The sequence below is a fragment of the Parasteatoda tepidariorum genome, chromosome 2, assembly GCF_043381705.1.
Source record: "Parasteatoda tepidariorum isolate YZ-2023 chromosome 2, CAS_Ptep_4.0, whole genome shotgun sequence".
In the NCBI taxonomy this organism is placed as follows: Eukaryota; Metazoa; Arthropoda; class Arachnida; order Araneae; family Theridiidae; genus Parasteatoda; species Parasteatoda tepidariorum.
Genome location: NC_092205.1, coordinates 56519115 through 56539439, shown reverse-complemented (window position 1 = coordinate 56539439; position 20325 = coordinate 56519115). Strand labels below are relative to the sequence as shown.

At 25.9% G+C, this 20325-nt stretch overlaps 2 protein-coding genes across 2 annotated transcripts in view; one reads left to right on the top strand and one right to left on the bottom strand.

Moving 5' to 3' along the window:
• Nucleotides 1-7291, top strand: part of LOC107441371 (signal peptide peptidase-like protein) — a 39925-nt gene extending 32634 nt beyond the window's left edge. The window contains exon 13 of the mRNA XM_016054603.4: nucleotides 1521-7291. Coding sequence (XP_015910089.1) covers nucleotides 1521-1589 — 69 coding nt within the window. The 3' untranslated portion in view covers nucleotides 1590-7291. The remainder of the gene's footprint in view (nucleotides 1-1520) is intronic.
• A 2729-nt stretch (nucleotides 7292-10020) lies between these two features.
• On the bottom strand, nucleotides 10021-20079 carry LOC107441376 (GTPase Era, mitochondrial; the record flags this gene model as incomplete). Its single annotated transcript, XM_043048177.1, is given in 9 exon segments — nucleotides 10021-10222; nucleotides 10321-10401; nucleotides 12511-12660; nucleotides 13965-14249; nucleotides 16634-16746; nucleotides 16843-16904; nucleotides 17032-17078; nucleotides 19364-19441; nucleotides 19952-20079. Coding segments are annotated over 9 exon segments (1058 nt in total), but the record flags the coding sequence as incomplete, so codon positions are not given.
• Nucleotides 20080-20325: the final 246 nt, after the last annotated feature.

The following is a 20325-nucleotide window of genomic DNA, read 5'->3' as shown; positions in this document are numbered from 1 at the left end:
TTTTTTTTTTACTTGGCCATAAATTAGCGAAAATTGTTTTTAAAAAAATCACTAGCAGAAAAAGAATGATTTTTGTTTTGTTTTGTTTAAATTATGACTTGAATATAATTATTATAGATGAAAGTTTGTAGATTTCCAATCAAATATATAAAAATAAACTAAGTTTATTATTAAATTTAAAAAAAAAAGACAAAAAAAGGAAAATAATTTTAGTTAAAAGCTTTGTTTAATGGGGTAATTTGTGGTTTGTCTTTCTTAATATGTGATATATAAGTAAAAAGAAGTTTTTGGCTGAAGGATATGTACAACTAAGCAGTGCAAAAGGATAATTCAGTTTTATGATGCTCCTGACATACATCATCTTTGCCTAGATATACATTTAATATTAAGGGAGTACATACTTTTAAATTCTTTCTGTGAAACATGTAGATTATTGTAATTGTTTCGTATCAGTGAAATAATATTGTAGTTATTATTTGGAGAGAATACTTAAATATATTTTTAGTATGCCGACTAATAGTATGATTGAATATGGATTATTATGATGATAAATTTTAGAAATTAAGTTTCTAAATTTGGGAAGTAGGGAGCAATTATTAGGTAATTTGCTTTTAAATTTTAAATATAGGAGACTTATGTTCACTTTTAGTTTTAAAACTGAATTTATTTTAAAATTAATACGAAATTGTGTATAGTAGCAAATTTAAAAATTATTGCTTTTAATAAATATTTTTATTTTATTGAAAATAATTTTGAAAGTTAATCTTTATTAAATAAACAATAAAAGTTTGTATGTTTTGAGTGTTGAACCTATTAAAAGTAGTAATTGTATCCAGTATTAAGTAAAATGTATATCAAAATTTTTAATACGTTAAAAGACTTCCTATAAAAATTAAATTACTATCTACAAATGGATTGTATTTTTCATTATTCATCAATATTAACTTGAATAAATATTACATTTATAACATTCTCATAACTACATTAGCTCCTTGTTATTGTATATAAAAAAAAAAAAAAAAATGAGAGTAACTTGTAATAGCAAAAAAATATTGTTAAAATGTGCAATTATATAACAATTGTATTTATATAAACTAGCATATTAGTATTAATTATAACTTAGCAGTAATAAGAACAATAAATAATTTCCATTTGATGTTTTTTCTTTCCTGCCTCTGTATGACATTGATCATTATGATCAATGCATTAAAGGATGCATTGCTGAGCTTCTAAAAAATAGTAAAGTGTTCAATGCGCCTTGGTAGTTATGCATAAAATCTGAGTAATTGTTTTTCTTAAGGATATTTTTTCTACATTCATGAGAAGTAAAAGAATTGTTAGTGTATATATGAATATTAATTTATATTATTTGTCATGAATATAAAGCTGTGAAAAATAATATATATTCAAATTCATCTTATAATGAAGGACTAGTATATTTTCTTTATGTTATTAAAGTATGCATTATGTTAAATTATTGAAGAATGTTTGATTACTAACTGAAATGTTTCCATATTTAGGGTGATCTTCGACGTATGTGGAGTGAACCATTTATAGTAACAATACCATCTAAGCACCAAGAAGTTTGACAAAACTTTAGTGGCAGTTTCTTTTTTACATTTAAAGTTACTGCTGCTATCTTTTCTACCATGTACAGAATTCTTAATTTAATAATGAGTATGTTGGACTGTCATGAAAGAATATTTATACACTGACTTGTTGGGTTATAATCATTTACGACCGGTTTATTTACTTTATGATTAGATGAATTCTTATTATGTTTTTTTTAAAGTATTTTAATTTTTACTTTTAAGAGGCCTCTTCCCTCATGGCTGAATACTGAGGGATGTAAACTAAGTTGGAAATTTTTAACCCACTGGCGGTTTAGCAAATGGGCAAAATGTTTCGCCCCAATACACCACTTTTCTATCTAATAACATGGGAGAACCGATTTTGCTGTGCAGAGAAGACTGCAGCTTAAAATACGATTTTTTTCGTGCAGAACCGACAGTAAGTTAAATATGCTTTTACTGGTCTTTATTTATTTTCACAAACAAGGTGATTATTGTTATTTTCATCCCAATATGATTCCATGCATTTAAAATAAAAGATTAAAACTCTTATCGGAATAGGAGAGACACTAAGAGTGTTTTAGAAATAGCTTTTGATTCTTTTCTTCTCAAGAAATATAGCTTTGCAATTTTGCAAATGTAATTTAATATTGTAAGACTGTTTAGATTTTAGAAAAATATCTTTGTTTTTTATGTAAAGAAATTTAGCTTGTTTTTGTTGGTTTAAATAAAAATGATAAACTTCTATGCAGGTGTAGGATGTTGAATTACTTATCCAAAACTACTAACTGTATAGTTATGTTATTTATAATTTTTAAGAAAAATTGCAAGAATTTACACCCCATAATGAGTTATTTATCCCAACCATTTAAAGGAAGGCCTTTATTTTAATTTTATTTAATGGGCTTTATGTTGTAGAATTATACATTATCTAAAGTTTGTTTAGGGGAAAAAAATCCAACCCAAAATGGGTAATATTTCACCCTATAATGAGTTGTTTCTCCCAACAGTTAAAAGGAAGGCCTTTATTTTCATTCTATTTAAAGGGTTTAATGTTGTAGAATGATACTACATTAAAGATTGTTTAGAAGTAAAAAAAAAAAAACCCAACCTAAAATGAGTAATTTTTCTCCCGATAATGAGCTATTACTATCAACCGTTTAAAGGAAGGCCTTTATTTTCATTTTATTTTGAGAGTTTTATGTTGTACAATGATACTACATTATCTAAAGTTTGTTTAGGGGAAAAAACTCAACCCAAAATGAGGGAAGATGGCTTTTATTTGAATTTTATTTTAAATTTTTATTTATAAATAATTATAACATTAATTTAAACTAATAATTTCTAAATGTCTTAATCATATCTCTGATTTTGATATTTAATTAAGTAAATAATGCTTTACTTAACGTTAATACTTATGTTTTTTAATTAATTGGATTAGATTACTTATATAACTTGGCTTATTAATTTTTATGATGTCACAAGTATATATGCACGGTTATTCTGACACAAAACCTGCTAATTGCATTTAGAAAAACTTATATGTCCTATTTTATCATGCTTTACCTCTTTTAATTTCAATAGGAATGATTTTTCTTTTGTTTACTTTTTTTATCAGTTCTTAAACATTTTGATTTTTGGAAATAAAACTGTATTCTTTTATTTTTAAAAAGGTCTGCATTTAGTAGGTTTTGCATCTGGGCAATACATTTTGGAAAATAGAGTTTTTAAAATGTAAAATAAAAATTGGATCTCAATCAGTTAAAAATTTGTCAAAATCGTAAATGTTTTGTACATTTGTAAATAATGTGAGATTTATTTATTTACATATAAATATAGGATTTTTATTGGTGTATATAAATTTTTTATTAAGGAATACTAAAGATAACATTTAATGTAAACATTTATGTATGAGCTTAATATTGGCTTGTGTAGAATTTAATTTTTCAATTCCATTGGGTATTGCAGCTATAAAAATTTCAAATGAACTGTCTTTTCTAAGTTTTACTAACTGGTTAACAGTCATCTTGCTTTTTTACCGCTATTTTGTTTTAAAAATACTCATTTGTTAGAATAGTGTGAAGACTCGTATATGTATCTTGTAAATAGGAAAGTTATATATTTTTATTATGTGTAAATTAGATATGGAATAATTCTGTGTTTTAAGTTAAGATGAACACGAGTTACACAAATCATTGTTTTATCAAAGCATATAATTGATGTGACGAATCTCTTTAGAAATGTTTTGACTTTTCACCAATTTTTGCATTTATTACTCAATGTCTTTTTGATTTTCTGTGTCTGTAAAAAAATAGGATTCTTGATAAACTTTGAAAATGCTTTCTTTTGGATAAAAACCTGCATTATAATTATCTTAATACAATGAAATTGACCTTGAATATATGCTTTTTATATTAGTTAACACTTACACAATATGTAAATTGATTAAAAATTCGACTGTTAACACTTACATAGTGTGTATATTGATAAATTCGACTGTTAACACTTACATAGTGTGTGTGTTGATAACAAATATGACTGTTAACACTCATCCAGTGTGTATATTGATGACAAATTTGACTGTTAAACTTACATAGTATGTATATTGATAATGAATTCGACTGTTAATACTCACAATAATTGCATGATTCTGGAGGAAATATTCATTCCAAGTTACTGGGCCATGAGATAAATCTGTATGTTTGAAATACTTTTTGAAATCATAAAAATTTTAAAAATTGTAACAAAGATTAACTATATGAAATATTTTTTTTGCTATTTCTAAGTTGAAATAAATTAAATGAAACAATTTGAAAAAAATTAACGTAATAATTATGTACAAAAGAAAGCGATGTCTTTAAAGGAAATCTTTACTTTTTTCTTTTTCAATCTTATATTTTTTTTCTCCTTTAAGATAGGATTTTCCCTCTGACTTGTGATAAAATAATTACAATGCAAAAAGTGTTCAGTATTATATTGTTTCTTTTTATATTTTTAATTTCAGGATTCTACTCTTGCAATATTTACTTTAATGACTTTGAAGAAAACTATATATGTTATATTTGATTTTCAGTGAAAAAAAGAGTACATTAGTTTTCACCTTAAGATTATCACCATAAGTAGGCACAGGGCTTCCAAATAACATGGCTAAAATGAATAAAAAATATAGATTGGATGTTATAGGGTTGCAAATACTATCTGCGGCTGCTATAGGGTTTCAAAAATATTGATGCAAAATTAATAATAATATATCTAAGAACATGGTATCACAACCACTGTCCGTAGTTGCTAGAAAGGGTTGCAAAAAAATTACAAAATTAAAAAAATGCAAAATGAATAAATAAATATAAAGGAACAAAGGTTTGCAAAGGTTACTCACTTCTGCAAATTATACATAGTATACAAGGATTTTTCTATTTTTACTTATTTCCATACATGCTAAATATTTATAATCTATGCTACAGGAGATGCCTGGAGAATTGCATTTTTCAAAAACAGTGGTGGTTTGTGAGAAATTTAAGTAAAATTTTGCCCAGGGTCTCAATATTTGAAGGTTTTAAATCGAATAGAGTTTGTTAAAATATAGCATCAACCAATTTTAATGAAGCACTTTTTAAGAGGGTTTCCATGCAATTTCAGAAAAAAATTCTGACTTTTCCAGATATATCAGGAATATTTCAATTATAATCCAGACCATATTTTATCTATACCATGCTTTTTTTCATCAGACTTTGATATTACTTGCAATGTCACATATTAGATTTTGTGAGCAAAACAATATCATTGAATTAGGAGGGAAATCCAGAAGTTGCTAAACGAGAAATTTTACCAACAAATAATAAATATTAGAATTATTTAACTTGAATTTCAATACTGTTACTGACAATTCTTAGACTGGTTATTTTCCAGGTATGGTGTAGGAATTTTCCAGGTTTTTTGGGAAAAATTGCCACTCTCCTTGCTTTTAGAGTAAAAATATAATTCCCTGCTAATTCCAGGTTTTACCTGTTTTAACTTGATCTTACATGCAATACATATTTTTTCAAAACCCTAAAACTATCAACGTATTTTTATGGCATTAAACTATTACAATTTTAATATTTTAAAAAGAAACAGCAAGAATTTGAAGAGTTGGTTGCAAGTTCATAACTGCTATATTTTGGGTTGCTAGGTTACATTTTGTATAATCACTAGCCATCAACCTCTATGATTATAATAAAAATGACACATAATTGCCCTTTAAAGAATATTGAGAATTATTCTGATATAAAAAGTGTTAATTATATTTTGTAATTTTTTTTTCTTCATAGAGGCATCATAAAGCATTTAAATATTTAGAATTATTAAGTTTTTTTTTTTTACCATTTAGATGAAAAAATTACTTCAAATTGTCAATTTCTTAACAAATTATGATTTTTTCCACTATTTAAATTTTTTTTTCTATTACAAAGTTAATTATTTTTACTTATTTGAATACCCTCAAATTCAAATTATTGGCTTTTTAATTTCTGAGGAAAGAAAAAAACCCATCTAAATTTCAAATTACACAATACATTTTCTTTTAAAAAACAACTAAAAAAAATTTTGTGACCGCACCTTATATGCATATTGATTAATTTCATAGAAAGGTAAGAATCACTAAATGTTGCGTTTATATTTGACTAAGTTAATTCAAGTACACATAATCAAAATTTAATTTTTTATTGAGAATTGTTAAATTCTTCAAAATTTTAAATCATTAGTGTGGTTCAAATCACTATTTTATAGAAAAATAAATTGCAGCACATAAATATTGTCATTCCCTTTTTGAAATTGCAATGAATCTTTATATAGGTTTTTTAAGAAAGAGCAAATATCTACATTTTTCGATGTGAACATAGCATAGTTGTCTAGCTAAGTATATTATGTTCTTTTTGAAGAGTATTCTATGAACAAACTAAAAGATTCTTTACAATTTTGACAGTTAAGAGTTGTCAGACTTTTTGAATTTAATTAAACATCATATAAAATTAACAGGAACACTTCATATGCTAATGGATGTTTACCTCTTTAACAGTTAACTATGTTTAGCGCAGTTTTGTCACAATGAACATTATTTTTTCTTTGTTTCTTGGTGGTACAAGAATACTAACATGACAGGTTTTAGCACACTAAGCACCATATCCAAAAGATCACTTTGGTGTTGTACCATATCATATGTAAAAGCACATGAGAGTAGATACTTTTAAAACTGATAAGGATAATAAAGTGTGTAAACAATTATAGTTAATACAGCAATAGTATAAACAATTTTTTTTTAAATAATAAGATTCCATTCCTTAAAGGTTGTAATCAAAAATCCTATTTTTGAATTACTATAACACAAATTTTTTTCCAGTATGTAAATTTAATTAAATATTTCATAGAGTTAAGTATGTGGATTGATAAAATTAAGAGCATACTACTTAATATTTCTTGTGTAGCAATTTGCTTGGTGTCATTTGTGTGGTATTAATTATCTGATTTTAATACAAGTTTCTTACAAAGAATCATTTCTATATCATTCTAAACACCTAAGTAAGTGTTTTTGACTGATCTGTTTATACATTTTTGATATTCTGCACACTGTGTGTGTCCTCTCATCAGATTTACAAATCATTATCAATCTGTATATACTTCCAATTTTGATACTCTGTTTTTCTGAAATGTCATCATGTCAAATAAACTTTGCTTTTCAGTAATTTTGTTGAATTTTTTTTACGCTTGCTACCAATCTCTGTTTCCAAGTACAATAATTACTCATCTATTTATGTCACATATATTTTGATCATATAATTAATCTCCATAAATTCTAATAGTTACAATAATATACAGCACAAAGTAAAAAAAGTTTTTCATTAATTTTTTTTATTAATCTTTCGATGTTATGAATGTAATAACAAAGTTTCCAATAAAATCAAGTGTATGCATGTTATAAATCTACTGTAATATTTTAACTATGTATGTTATGGTTTTGTTTATAACCTAGTAAAATAACCTTACATTCAGTCAAATTCAATATTAATTGAAGTTTAATGGTCTATAAGTTTGGTGGTTGGAAGTAGTACTGGAATATCACATAAAAATACATAGTTATATAATATTTAAGGAAACACAATTAAATACTGTTAGAACTTTTGTGTGTCAACAAAGATAAACACTGAGTCAGAAATATTGAATTATAAAATACTAAAAATTTGTGGCATGCAGAGAGAACCAAATAAGGGTATGGCCACAGGCATCAAACTAAAGGGAGCATCCAATTAATGACAAATGACACTAGCAGGGTGCGTACAGACTCCTTAGAAATAAAAAGTCTCCAAGGAGTACTTGGAACTACTTAGATTTCCAAATTAGTCCTTAGAAACTCCTTAGATTGCTGCGTTGCATAGGTGAACTTACTAAGTCCACTGATGAATTTGTTGTACAAGCAGGGAAACTAAATAATATGACTTAGCTCTCAAAATGTAATATTTTAAGAAAAATTTTTAAAGAAGAAAAAATTTAAATTGCAAGAGTTAGAAGAAAAAAAATAACAGCAAATAATTTTAATTTTACATGTTACAAGTAAACTTAATTAATAATTTACTGTGATTTTTTTTTTGTGTGTGTATAAAATGCCTTAGATTTTCTTATGTATTCAAATTTAAAAATATAAGATTGGTAGGTTATTATGTTAATCTTTAACAAGATTTACTAAAATATTTGATACTGGAAAATGTAGTTATGTGTAAAAGTGATTACTTTACTTATTTTTCTTGATGAAGTTTGACAAAGTCAAAATTTATTTCAAAAGGGCTAGAAAAACTTATGCAAAATATACATTTTTGCAAGTTTCTTACAATAACTGCTTTTTAATTTAAAAAAGAAAAAAAAAACTGTCTAGTTATCTTTTACTCATAGTCCTTAAAATTTTGAACTCCTTGGATTACTTCTGATCTCTGTATGAACCCTGCACTAGTATTCTAAATTAATTACTAGTTTAATATGAAATGAATTTTAACTAATAAATATTTAGCAGAATATTTCATGAAGGATAACATGGTTTTCAAACATAGTTAATATTGAAGTAATACTTAATTAAATAATTAGTTGGCCTACTTTATATCACTACATTTTACAATCAGAGATTAATGTGATAATCGGGACTATTTTCATTATACATGTTAATCAATATCTATTGTAAGACAATGTTTCAGGCTCGATTCCAATTAAGCACTTCTAATTTGATTTCTCGCTTTTGATTTAATTAGTTTGAGAGCAGAAAAGGCACATAAGCGTTAGGACTTGAAAATTATATTGTCCGACAAGCCTTAGGCTTGTAAAAACTCCCATCGGTCATGCATTTTTTACCCTTACTTGCCCGGACAGGCAAATAATTTTTCAAACTGGAGGGTACTGGGAAATACCAATTGAATAGCCTTCAAATTCTGAAGAAAATGGAAAAAGTCGGGTTGAATAAATGACATTAAAAGGGATAAAGAAAAGGAATTCAATATAATTATCTAATAAGCATGATTATTATTGAATATAATTATATAAATAAAATTTTATTAATTTAAGTTACCTTGCTATTTTTTATTCCCCTAGTCCCTTCATTCCCCCCTACTTTTTTTATATAAAAGTGTATAATATTTTTTTAAATAACACATAGAAGGGCATATATGTATAATATTTAATAATTTTGATAAAATAACTTAGGTAATATTACTGTTTTACATTAACTCCGTCAATGCTTATTTATGGTTAATTAATACAACCTTGTAAATAATATGTAATACTAATTTCTTAATAAAGCTTCTTCTAATTCATACATTAAAATAAAAGTGAAGTAAATATGTTTTTTTTCAATAGATTGATAAAAATTACCCTTTTTTTTAAAACTGATTTATAAATTATTTGCAAAAAATCATTTTATAAATTTGTTTGAAATATCCAAATTCCTATTTATGAATGCTTAATTTATCGCTGAACAGAAAATTAGTTTAAAACATAAGTTATTATGATTTTAAGTTGACATACTAACCTTGTGCTGCTGATGTAAACTTTAAAAAAAAACCTAAAACTTAAAGCAGTAAAAAAGGTAAACTTGTTTTTCAGTTAGAAGGGTGGGTCCATTGGTTAGACCACACTGTTTCAGATCATTAAAATTTATATATTCATTGCATTCAAGAAAAATTTTAACCTATCTAATTTAAAACAATAAATTTATGTAAATAATTAAAAGGATAAATGAAGAATATTAAGTATTTACAATTGGGACTTTCCCCTATCAGCAATTACACATCTCTTTTTAGGAGTATCTAATGGAAAAGTTTACCCCATGCATCAACATACCCGGGGAAGATATAGCAAAAGATTTAAAATGCTAATTCTATGAAAATAATACCAAAATCAAAATCAAGTACTGTGTAAATAAATATGCATAAAAGCATCATTAATATAGTTTAATGGTATAAATATATAAGATTTATTGTAACAATGTAATGTACAGGTTAAAGATGAGAAGAAAAACCTTCTCATTTCACTCCTAAATGCAGAACTACATCTTTTCTAAAAGCTTCCCTCATGGCTTTTCTTGATTTATCTGCACATGCAGCTATGTGCTTCCCATTTGGTCCAATAATGAAACGCTATGAATATGGGGAAAAATAGATTATAAAATGTTATGTATATCAGAATTATTTTATTTTCAGTGAAAAAGTTAAAACTGAGTTAGTTAACACTTTACCTTGTGTCGAGGTGTTGTACAATGTATTTTAATATCAATTTTTGGGCAACCAGATGGTAGTAATTCCCACTTTGAAATAGTCTGGAAAAGAAAGAAATTTATTAGGTCATTCTTAAAATTAAATTAATTTTAAAATTAGACTATCATTTGCTCAAATTTTGTAAAGTTTAACTTTTCAGTTATAAACAAGAGTAAGATTTAGTTTAGTTTGTGCACTCAGTTCATTACACACAGTAGTTTGTGAGCATAAAAAGGGCAAACAACGTTCACTAAAAAAATATTTGGACCAAACTTAAGTATTTCGATTTTTAATCGTTTGCAGTTAATTGGCAGATTTCTGCCAATAATCTTTATTGAGCCATGATGGCTGAGGGGACAGAGCGTTGGCCTTCAAATGAGGTGAGTCCGGTTCGAACCCCAGCTATTGCTTGCACTGACCACAGTACTGACGTAAAATATCCTCACTGGTAGATTGGTCATGGGTTAAAGTCTTTTTGCCGCCAGGGTAACTGTGAGGTTTTTCTCTCTATGTAAAGCAAATGGGGGATAGTTTCATCAAAAAAGTCCTCCATAAAGGTAAATTTCTCCCAATGCTTGATCTACGAGTTCCCTTGTCTTTGGAATTTAGTTCAAAATTACGAGGTTACAGAGTTGAATATTAGAAGTCGTAAACCCAAAATTGGGTTGGCTGTTCAATGATGGTAATAAATTAAGGCAAAATAATCCTTATTGAGCGTTATCAAAATATGTCTGCAATGAAAAAAAAAGTATTTTCATGCAATTTGTAAACAAATTTTAGGATATGAAGTTTTCTCCCTTTGAAATTTTTTTCAAGATTGCCAAAACATAATAGAATAATATTCTCTAAAGTGCATTTTTTTTTAATGTACGAAAATAAGTTTAAAATCTATCTATATTGTCAGTTAAGATTTTTCGAAGTATTTGATGAACATTATCTAAAAGTTTTGTTAAGTTGCCAATTGGAATGATTATTGTACTGTCACTTTAATGATCAGTTATTAAAAATTAATAAAAGAAAAATTATTTTAATTGTTTATAATATTCAGTAGCTAATATGAATTTTAGACGACGAAGCAATAAAAAATGAACACTGAACCAGCAAAACAACTAAAAATTTTATATTCAGCATCTTTTAAAATGCATAAATATGCACATGCATAACTTAATGTGATTATAAATAGATTTAGAATTTTTAATAAGAAAAACATAACAAGATGTACAAATTAAATTATAAACTTCATTTATCCTCTTAAGCAGGAATCAGTATATGATTTCTTGTTCAGGTCCCATTTTAGGAATTTTGTGAAAATTAATTGACAAAAACTAAGGTTTTATTTCTGAAAAAATGCCTATATAATGAAACTATTACGATATTATTATTAGCCAAATTATTGAATTAAATCACCTTTCATAAGTTATATTGTGTGAAAAAAACAAAAAATTAAGGCTCTATTATTAATAACAATAATAAAAATTATAAATTTAAAAAAGGAAATACCCATGAAATTTTTACAGTTTTTAAGATATTATTATTAGCCATATTATTGAAATCTATTCACCCTTTGTAAATTCTATTAAATGCTTTAACTAATTTTTTCATTGATTTCTCATCTCCTTCAGTGTGTTTTTCTTGTCTTCAAGTGTGTTTTTGTCAACGATTCACACAAAAATGCACAATTTTTAGAGCATATATATATATTTTTTAGATGCAAATATAAATATACAAACATAAAGGAATAATGTTAATCAGTAATTTTCGAAGAAAAAAAAAGATTTTGGGCAAGGATAATTTTTCAAGTTTAAAACTTTGTTAAATCTATTTAATAGTTTAGATTTTTGTGAAGGTTCCTTTTTTGAGATTTTGTGTTTACTAAAGGGCATTTTTTTGAATTAGGCTTTTTCAAGTTTGGATTTTTTTTATTAAGATTCCCTTAAGAAACCTAATTTCTTTCTAGATTGGCGCATTCGTTTAGTTATAAAAATACGTAATTGCTTAATAATTTGTAAAAAGTAATTACAGGTGAATTTGCGATGATAGTGATTTCAGTAGGAATTGCTAAAAATGAATTATTTTGTATTTGGCCAATTCTTTTTAAAAAAATATTTACACTAATTTCTAATAAAGCATGGATAAATTTTAAAAAAATTGTGTAAATATCTACTAATTACCATTTGCACTTGATAAGGTATTTCTTGTGGCAAGTACTCTAATAATTTTTCTCTGACAATCATTAGAGCTATATCATGTGGATGTTGGTCTGTCACTAGGCTGTCAGGATACATCCAGTCATGGGGTATTGCTTGACTGAACAAATAGTTCTAAAAATATAGAGATATACAAGAATATTTAAATATTATTTAAACATACAAAATACAAGATACAAATTAAAATGTTAATGTTTTTAAAAGTTTCATATTTAATTATTTTATCTTTAAAAGTTTATTTTTATCCTTAAACGTTTTTATTTTTTATCATTAAATGTTTTATTTTTAATTAAATAAGGAACCTTTATTTATTTAAAAGAAATATTAAGAAGGAGAAACCTAAACATTAAGAAATATACCCTATTAAACTGAAACCTGATTTTAATTTATAAGTAAAACGTTTAAGTGTTTATCTGATGTGATTTTGAGATCACACAGCACAACTAAATTATTTCTAATTTAATGAGAACACAACTAATCAAATATATAACTTAAATGAAGAATTCCAGAAAAAAATTGCTGGTACATTTTTAAAGTAACTAAAACCTCGTCTTTCAGGTCAGTAGTATTAAATCTGTGTTTACATTGTGCTACAGCTGCACAATAGGCTATTGCTGATGGCGAGGGAAACAACTCTCAGGCTGATCCTAAGACATTCCATCACAACTTAGGGAGCCCAACAACCTATCAGCGAAGTCGAGTACTTTTCCGTGGGACAGTTTAACAAGGACCAATAAAGCCCACCCTCGGTCTCTTTGCTAGCTGATGAAAGTGATCACACACATGCTCACTGATATGCGTCTGATATAGATAAATTAAATACAGAGAAAATGAGCTAATTTTTGTATGAAAGATGTGAAGAAGGAAATTGCAAAATCAGATAGAATAGCAATAGTCACAAGACAAACTAATTATTGCTTAAGGTTTTTGGCAAATGATTGATTGCTTTATTATATGGTTGGATTGTGCATAGCAATAACGGCCTTCTTTCAAGACCTCAGTGGAAATAGATGCCTTAGAGTAGGGGACATGTATGTTTAAATAAATAAGTGTTGCATATAAACTTGTGCAAAACATGTAATTATAAAAACCTTACAGTGCATCTAATAATTTGATCTAATTATTATAATAAACTAATATAATGTCTGATATAATAGTTATTCTATATTTATATTATATATTGTATAATTTATCCAATCGTCGAATTTATATTATACGTCGTCTAATTTAACCAATTGATACACAAACGTAAACAAGTGCAAACCGGTTCCAGTCACATAAAAATCAATAAAGCTATATAGTATCACCTGATAATTAAGATTTTACATAGAATATTATAGTGCATCTAATAAATTTGGCTAGGGAAAGTAATTTGTTAACAGAGGATTGCAGTATTTCAAACATTTAATCCAACCTACCCTCAAGTCCTCAATTCCATCATTCTTCAAGGAAGAAACCATGAATACTCTAGAAAAATGTGGCCAGCCATCTTTCTGTCTTTTTTGAGAAATGAAACTATTTTGATTGTTGTTGAAATCAGTTTCTACAGATTTTTTACCAACATCTGATGGCACATCATCAATTGCAGTTCCTTTTTCCTCAGACGTTTTTTCAAACTCAGAAGTAGGTACTCCTCCAATACACCCACAAGTCAAAGTTTTAGTGAAACTCAGCAGTCTAGTTTTTGATTTCATAGCATCAATCTGAAAAGTTAAAATCGCATAATTAACCACTGCACGAATTTATATTTTTTGACATTGACTTAGGGCCTACCTGTACTGAATTTTGAGGCCGGGGTCTTGGAGCTTTGTCACTCATTTTGGTTATTTGTGCTTTAAAATACTTACTTTTATTCAAAATTAGCATATTCTGTCAGTTTAGTTGATTATGTTTCATATTTATTTTTATAATTTGTCCAAAAAGTACCATTTAAAATTAAATTGATAGACTAAGCATTTTTTTTAAATAAGTGCTTAAATTAAAATGAAGTTCATGAACATGGAATTATAATGGTGTACATAGTTTATTATTCTTTTCAAATTCTGCTTTTCTTTTCAAAAAAGAAAAAGTATAAAAAAACACACTTTACATTTCAATATAACATAAAGCAATGCATGCTGCTGGAAAAGAGTTTTAAAGTTAAGGAAAAAAATATTAAAAGCTTATTTTGTTTCAATCTGTGGCCACAAAAACAGATTGCCAATCTTTTAAAAACCATTTGTTTGAAAAGCAAGGTTCTCAAACTTTCCATTGGTGGAATATTTTTCAATTTTTTTCTTTAATTTTTAGTGTTACAGAATTTTTTTTCTCCAAATGATAAATTTTAACCTATTTCCTATACATTCATTTTGAGTAATGAAAGTTTCTTTTTATTTTATTTTTATTTCGTCATTGGAACTGTCCTTTGTTAGTTAAATATTAAGTAGTTTTAAAATTGTTTAAAATTCTATTTTTTTTATAAATACTTTTATACACTTTTGTTTCTTTTTTTTCAAGTATTTAAATTAGTAATGCCAATACATACTGTTCAGATTTCAGTGAAATTTCTTTTTTTCTTACTTTACAAAAGTCCTTTTAAATGTTCTCATCAGCATTATGAATGCGCACACATGAAATATAAGTCCATCAAAAATCTTTGGAAAGGATCCGCTGATTTTGAGCGAAATTCCAAATCGGATCTCGTCAAGACAACTGATTTGGAATTTCGGTTTTAATTCTTTGTTGAATAATTTTTCTAAATCCTAAATATTTACTTTTTATGTGTATCTCCTAAATAGGAGTTCATACTATTTTTTAATTGTGACCTGTTTTTTTATTTTTAAAAACACTATTTTGAATTTCTTTCACCATTAATATGTAAATGCTATGTTTGAATTTGTAAACATCATTTTTACTGTCCTATCTGTATTAAATCTTTGTTCTGAAATTTTAACGTTAGAAACATAACATACAAGTAGCATACTAAACACTAGAAATAAAAATAATACATAACAATACAAATTCTCAGCTAGGCTAATAAAAATTTTTTGGATACTTTTTTTCCTTTCTAAAAAGAAAATAACCATGTAGTTGCAGTGGAGTCATAAGCGACCAATATTTCTAAACTTAGTTCATAATCACAATCTTTATTTCTTGTAGAAAAGAAAAATTTAATCTTTTTTTTTCATTAGTAGAAAAAGGATTTTACTTCATGGTAATTTAATTACCTTCTAAGATTTCACGAGCCTTAGTTAGAAATGGAGAAACCTTTTTGGATTGGAGTATTTGGTTAAAAAAACTTAAATACATTTTATGCTTTGGAAAAGAGTAAAATCATAGCCAAATTGAAAGGAAAAAAGATAATTCAATCAATTAGTAATAGTCAACAAATAAACACTAATTCAAAGAAGACAGCTGATTTTGCAAAACTTTAGACATTATAAATCTAAATTGATAAAATTTTTGTTGTTTTTTTGAGAAAATCTATCATCAGATTTTAATTTACCCAGGTTATAAAAACCTCATATAAATTTAAACATTTAGAGATTCTTAGAAACATGCCATGTCTAGACATTAGTAAAAAAATAAATGAAAAATAATTTTTTAATTCAAAACTTAATTTTATTGGAAGTGCAAAAGTTAACATTAATAAGGAATGGTTTAATTTTTTTTTGTACATAAAATATTATTTATTGGAAATATATCTTTGAAAATAAAGGGAAATTTTTTTTGCAAGCTATGATTAATAAGAAAATAAAACTTCAACTTCCTTAATGACTAAAACATGAAACACTATTCAAAAAATATAGAAAGCACATAACAAACAAGGAAAAAAAAACAACACAGAAATAACATACACCTTTGCCAGGCTGTTAAGATATAGATGGTTTACACAAAAGTTTTCTAAAATGAAAAACAATTTCCATCCTTCTTTAAAAATTATTGTGTGTGTGTGTAAATACACTAAATATATTGAAAATTCAAATGTTTCATTTAGGAATATCAAATAGCATAAATGATTAAGATATAAAATAATTTTACTTTGCATAGTTAGAAATTGATGCATTAAAATTACATTAATAAAACATATAAAAAATTTATATCTTACCTTATTTAAAATTAAAATAGTTTGCTTCTCTTTAAAATCTTGCAATAATTCTAATATATTCTCATTAATTCTATTGTTGGTGTATTTATTTGCAATATCAACAACTACTGCAACTAAAAGTAAATGAATTTAAAAAAGATTAATAAGGATATGTTTAAAAATATTTGTACATTTTTATAAAATAATGAAGTCAATTTTATAAAACATACTTATATTAGCATCTCTAACAGACAGCCTTGGATCCATAACAAATGAAGATTCCAAAGAATGCCTAATAAAATGGTAAAATTTTTGTTTAATTTTACTATTTTTTATTATTCCATTTACATTATATAGTGGAACTAAATTCAAAGTTTTTTAGAATATACGAAAAATTAAAAACCAGTAAAGGAACTTACTTTTTAATCTGTTCAGGAGTAACAAAACCAGGTGTGTCTAAGAAAACCTTAAATATAAATCTAAATTTTAAAAATTTGAATTTAGAAGAAACTACAATCAAATCACAACAACTAAGTATGTCTTTGAGTTTCAGAATTGGCCATAATTTTAATTCTTGTACAATAATAGATACATCACATTTGCATTTCAAGAGAAACAGATTTGCAGAACTATTTATATTTAAAAACATATATATTATGAAGAATACAAAAAAAAAAGATTTAAACTAAGTCAGCTTATAAGTCAATTTCTCTTCAATGCGTATATTAAAAAATGCAATAAAGATCAAGGCATACAAACAACCTTTGTCCTTGAAAGCTGATTCTAAGGAAAAAAAGTTTAAAGACTGACAGGAATTATTTTTCTCCAGTACAGTTTATCTTCACTGTGTAATAACTATCAGAGAGAACTAATTTTCCAAGTTATTGATTTGTCAAAAATTTAGCAATCTTCAAGCTGAAACTGATGTTTATATAATCATCTTTTTTGTGAAAATTGGATACTAACTGTTCTTTGCCCTTGACATTCAAGTTTTCGTAAATAGTTTTTTGGTATGAAATTATACATACACACACATTTGTAATCAGTGATTTGCAAGTAATTCAATACTATGAACACGATGAATAACATTTTCTCATGATAAACAGTACATAAAGTACACCTCAGATGAAGGAAAAAAAAATAATTAAAAACACTGATTTAGGTTATTTTTAATGTATTTTTTTCTCCATTTTGTTGCTTCATTTATTCAAAGTTTTCTCCATCACTATATTGTTTGAGCTTTTAAAGATATGCATTAATTAAGAATTATCCATTGATTTTAATATTATTCCTCTAGGTTTAAAAAAAATCAGATTGACAATTTTAAAAAAAATTTTAACAATTATTTAAAAGTTTAAAATGTTTGTCAATTTTTATATTATACAGTACATTTTCTTAAGCAAGGTAGCATACACATAGCATAAAATTAATGTTCTACTTCAGGTTCAGGTGCATAAATTGTGGTAGATCCAAAATATGAAAAAAACTAAACTTCTTATCATCATTAATCACTTATCATCATTAAGTACTCTTTAATCACTAATGAATTAAACTTGAAACTTTAACAAAAACAAAATGAAAACTAAACCTTACAGGATAAATTACAGACAAGAAAGGTAAATATTATTTGATGGCTACTTGACATCAAATTATATATGCCTGTGATTTTTGTATCTATCCAATGTGATTTAGTTTCATTCATCATTGACTTTAAGCTGGGGCAGACAAAGATCAGATAACGTCTAAAAAATTTGCAATTGCCATATAATGTTTCAGAATTTGTATGTCACTTTTTAACTATTCCAAAATGGATTGCTCCCTCCTTACACAGTTTATGGAGCTTTGCATTGAACGGTTTGCCCAACTCAAGATCATTTTACAATAAATTTGATTAAATGTAAGTATTCATGGTAGTGGAGAAAGTTAGACTGTACCAAGCTTAAATGATACCCAGAAATGAAATCAGGCAATGATATTAATTTGGGTTAAATAAAAATAAAATAAAGGTAGGGAAGATGGCTTGGGCTTGGATAATTTTAGAATGTATACTTACAAAAGTCAGATCATATTTATCACTTTTAAGGGGTTAATGTATTTGAAGAAACAATAAAATCTAAAAGATTTTGAAAAACATACAAATGAATACTCTTACTCTGGAGTGCAATAAAAAAAAAATCAAGGCAAATGAAAAAAAAAAAAAAAAATCAAAATTTAGATTTCCATGTATTTGGTATTTTTGTATCATAAACTATCTTATGCAATTATTTTTTTCTAAATCAAATTTCATTTTTATCAGTTTTTTGAAATTTTATTTCAGAGTTTATAGCATTAGCAATAGAAAGAATACAGTTGTCAAGCCATTTTTCTCAAAATCTATAGTGAAGCACTTACATTGTTTTTTCAATTGCATGGTGGAATTGTAGTTATATATAAACATCCTGCTTTGTTAATTTTTTAAATTATTATTGATTGCCAATTATAAAAATAGTTTGTTATAAAAGATAAAAAGGGCAAGAGTAATAATGGAATTTTGGAGAATCAATTCAATAAAATAGAATTTCCAAGCTCAATAATAAAAAAACCCCTCTGGATAAGCAGCACAATTAGATATGCTGCACACACTATAATTTAATATTATAAATCATAAAGCTCATAGCGTATTTCCTCAAAATTACAATACTTTGAAGTTAAGTCATAAAATATGTCAGTTACAAATATTTTTTTTTAAAAAGAAATTTTTACTTAACATACTATTTGTTTATTTTCTTCCACTAAAACAGCTGCTGCTTTTTTCCTAGTTGTATGAACTTTGCTAGAAACTGCACAAACCTTCAAAAGATAATAATAAAAAACAGATATAAATTGAGGATTAGAGAATAAATACTAAAATGATAGATAAATAATAAAATCTAAAAATTTTTTTTCAAAAATGAGAAAAATAATATATAAAATGTATTATCAAAAATATTAACAGTATTTAAAAGAAAGTAAATTAACAAGAAATGAAAATTATTAGCAATATTTTTTTCTAATCTCCACATTCATAATTTTAATACCAAAACAGACACAATACAACAGGTTTTAAAATTTTTATATAAATAACATTATTACAATTAGCATTTTTTAAAAAAATATTACAATATAATTATTATAATATACATTACATAATTATTATAAAACACAGCAATTAAAATATACAATTTAAAATTCCGTAATTACTAGAGTATTTTACTTTGAAAATTGTATAAACATTGTACTAAATATTGTCTAATTTCTTTTCAAGCTTAACCAACTCAAAAAGTAAATGATTTAAACAACACTGAATTAAATTATAAATACCTTCCATTTAACAAGACTATTCGTTAATGTTGATTTTCCAGCATTAGGTTCACCTAAAATTGATACTTTCAAAAGATGAGGATTTTGAGGCTGAAAAGGCTTCAATTTCTTCAGTGCTTTATAATCATCTATAAATCAAAACTTTCAAGTTAAGGATTAAGTTCTTATATGCTACATAAAATTATTTTTATTACATAAAATTAAATTAAATCATGCGGATACTAAGATTAAGATAGTGATATGGATAGACTAGAATCCGATGTGATGCCTGCACTGAGTAGTTTGCTCAGTCAATGGTATTTTACGGCTCTCTGACAGTTAACGTTTGTTAACTGTCACAGCACTTTTTTTTTTTTTTTTTTTTAAATAGGAGG